We start from the raw sequence: 3,039 nt of genomic DNA, 5'->3' as shown, positions 1-3,039 counted from the left end.
ATCATTCCCATGGTGACTGCAATACTGTAGGCACACAGAGCAGGAGAGAAAATAGAGGTGTTGGAGAGGTGTGGCTTGTCGACTCAACAAGTAGCCTAATACATCTACTCTATGTAACATCTTGAAACAGTGACCAAAATAAACTGAGCAATGCAGAATGTCTGTGAGAGAACTGACAGTTGACTTGAAATCACTAGAACAAAATAGTATTTTTCCTTCCCCAGAAGAAATTTGTCCTTGAGATCTAGGCTCTACATGTCTCTTCTATGCATGCCACCCTGTAGCAAAACAATTTCCCCAAAATGATGTGATTCCCAAGAATGAGGGGTGTCATGTCAGCAAATGGATCAGTTATCAATCAGTTATGCAACAACAAAAAGCAGGCCTTCAAATTTTGAGGTGTGAATGCTGACATTAATGTTTCCATTAATTCATCGCAATTCTAAACCCAGTGATGGATATAATCAGTATCTGGACTTCATTTGGAGGCGGAAAGTTAAGAGCCATCAAATTACAAGGTGCACTTGATGGAGATGATACCTGATTTTAACAAATAATGTTCCAAATGAGTGCATAAACTATACAAACGCCTGCATGTTATTATGTTGTTTTTATTTGTATTTTTTTTTAGGTTCACATAAACAAACCACATTTTTCTCCTTTAAAAAATAATGGATATTTTTTTATACACAATGCATTTACTATGTATATCTTAATACATTAGGGTATTGTTCTTTTGCACAGCAAAGATATGACATTTATGTTTCTGATAACATATACGAGAAAACGATATTATACACATAATAAACGTAATACTCGACTGAATTTCACAACAGTGCAAAACCATAATTGTAGAAAAGCGTCCTGAAAGGAGAGTGAGTGACTTCTAATTTAACCCATTGCGAAAAAAAGGAAACGTGCTTTCAAAATGGAATGTTAGGCTACATATTTCTGGACAATGTTGTCCACGCGGGAAATGGGTTGGGTAAACAAGTTCCAATACAAAGCATCCTATTAAAGTGGGAATCAGCGGTGCATCACTCTCCTGGGACGCACGGTGACTTCGGGGTTCAGTCTCAGCATGCGGTCCTGCCCCTTTCCTGTAAGCTATCAATGTTCGCCAAAATATCATTCAATAACTATAACATAGGCTACCCCTCTAGATCCTTTCAAGTCGGCGAGCAGGGTACAATACTACAGGCATAGGCTACACTCACAGCCGACAACAGAAAATAAACAGAAAAGGAAATTGTTCTTATCCCCGTGGAGGGAATTTTGGCTCCAGGAAAACGTAGACTTCATGATATTTCCTGCATCTTCCCCTCCTCTAATCCGTTTGAGACAGAAATTGGCTCCTGGTTGCTTTCTATTGACGACTCGCTGCCCGTGCTCTCCCCAGAGAGGAGTCGTGTAACCCTAAGGTCAGCTTTTAGTGTTTGTACGTCGTTTCCTATGCTCATCTCTCCAAGGTCACTGATGATCTGGGACAGCTCCTGTTTACCATTGCCCACACAATCGTCATCCGTGTCTAAAATGTCCTCACACTCAAAGTGCATCGCTTTCTCCTCTTCCTCCTCTCCGAGCAAGTCCTCTGTGATAGAACCCAATTTGGGCGCGCTCCTGCTGCGCTCCACCGGCGGTTTGTAATAACACTGTCCGTTTAGAAGCTTCCTGAGGGGCACAAGGGGTATGGTTTGTTCCCCTATCTGCTGCTGTTGCTGGTGCCTTGCATCGTCCCTCCTTTTAAGTCTTTTAAATTCAGAAAGCGCTGTCGCCGAGGTCTGGTACAAAAGTAGTGCCATGGCCTTTGCCTTCTCCGGCTTGGACACCAGCACCGCATGGCACCGCAGCATCACTGCCTTGTGCTTCATCTCATGTCTGTATATCCAAGCGAAAATTTTGGGTAGCCTTGGGTCCGCAACGCAATAGGTTATCCGGTGCAATAAATACAAATGTCCCGGTCTCCTCGCTTTGTCGTCCACATGCACCATTCGGATGCCCTGCGAGCTGATGGTCAGTTTCATCTTCGTGCCATTTTTGCCCATTTCGCTCTTGCCCCAAATTTTGCTCACAGCCACGTCCGTACAGCCTTCGCCTTTCGACTGGATGGTGGTGGCATTACCCAGGTAGAGGACCGTGTAGGTGGGGTCCTCACTGGTAATTTTAACCTTTTTCCTTTTTGTCTTGAACATGCTTCCAACCCTGTTCAAAGCACTCTCCGGGCAAGACTTGGCAAAGGAGGTCAGGGCAGAGTAGTTCAAACTCACGGCATAACCCTTCTGCTTCGACTGTTTATCTTCCTCAATCAAGTCGAACTTATTCTTCTTCCAAGGCAGCATTATATGGTCGTGTCACGTCCACAGCAATAACGTACACTATAGCGAACGTTTTACTGCAACTAAATCGTATATATTTTACTGACTTTGATGATTTATAAGAGACTCCAATACAACAAACGTTCAAGTTATCCTGTACTTAATTTGTTTATCCTCTCAAGACTTCTCCATAACCACAAGTGCGCTCTCCCATTCTATGGTAGCTGTCTGTCTGACAGAGGTTGGGTCTGCTGAGAATTGAATGGTCTACATTGGCTATATACTGGGTTGAACCATTACAGTGTCTCTGTAGGGGAACATAGAGGGAGGGATGGATGGAACCATTATGAGAGAGACCAAAGTCAAACAGCTCTACCTTGAGGATGCAATTGGCACTCAGGGTGCTTTTGCCGAGGTTCATTTACTGAACTGAAATAAGAAGAATTTGGAAATAATAGGCTAATGTACAAACTGATATAACCGCTTATATACATCCACCTGTAAATTCCAATAATACTTCCATTGTACATATATATACTCACTCAGAGCAGAACTGATAGATTTTTAAATCATTGGCAACTTTAATAAATAAATCACTAGTCACTTCAATAATGCCACTTTAATAATGTTTACATATCTCGCATTACTCATCCCATATGTATCTACTGTATTTTTATACCATCTATTGCATCTTGCCTATGCCGCTCAGTCATCGCTCATCCAT

General features: G+C 42.3%; 1 protein-coding gene across 1 annotated transcript; it reads right to left on the bottom strand.

Moving 5' to 3' along the window:
- Positions 1–595: 595 nt before the first annotated feature.
- LOC112252165 (protein FAM43A) lies at positions 596–2,559 on the bottom strand. The gene has a single exon (XM_024423165.2). The coding sequence runs from the start codon at positions 2,337–2,339 to the stop codon at positions 1,299–1,301; it is 1,041 nt and encodes a 346-aa protein (XP_024278933.1). The 5' UTR covers positions 2,340–2,559; the 3' UTR covers positions 596–1,298.
- Positions 2,560–3,039: the final 480 nt, after the last annotated feature.

Source organism: Oncorhynchus tshawytscha, linkage group LG06, assembly GCF_018296145.1.
Source record: "Oncorhynchus tshawytscha isolate Ot180627B linkage group LG06, Otsh_v2.0, whole genome shotgun sequence".
Taxonomy (NCBI): Eukaryota; Metazoa; Chordata; class Actinopteri; order Salmoniformes; family Salmonidae; genus Oncorhynchus; species Oncorhynchus tshawytscha.
This window is presented reverse-complemented; position numbering and strand designations above follow the sequence as displayed.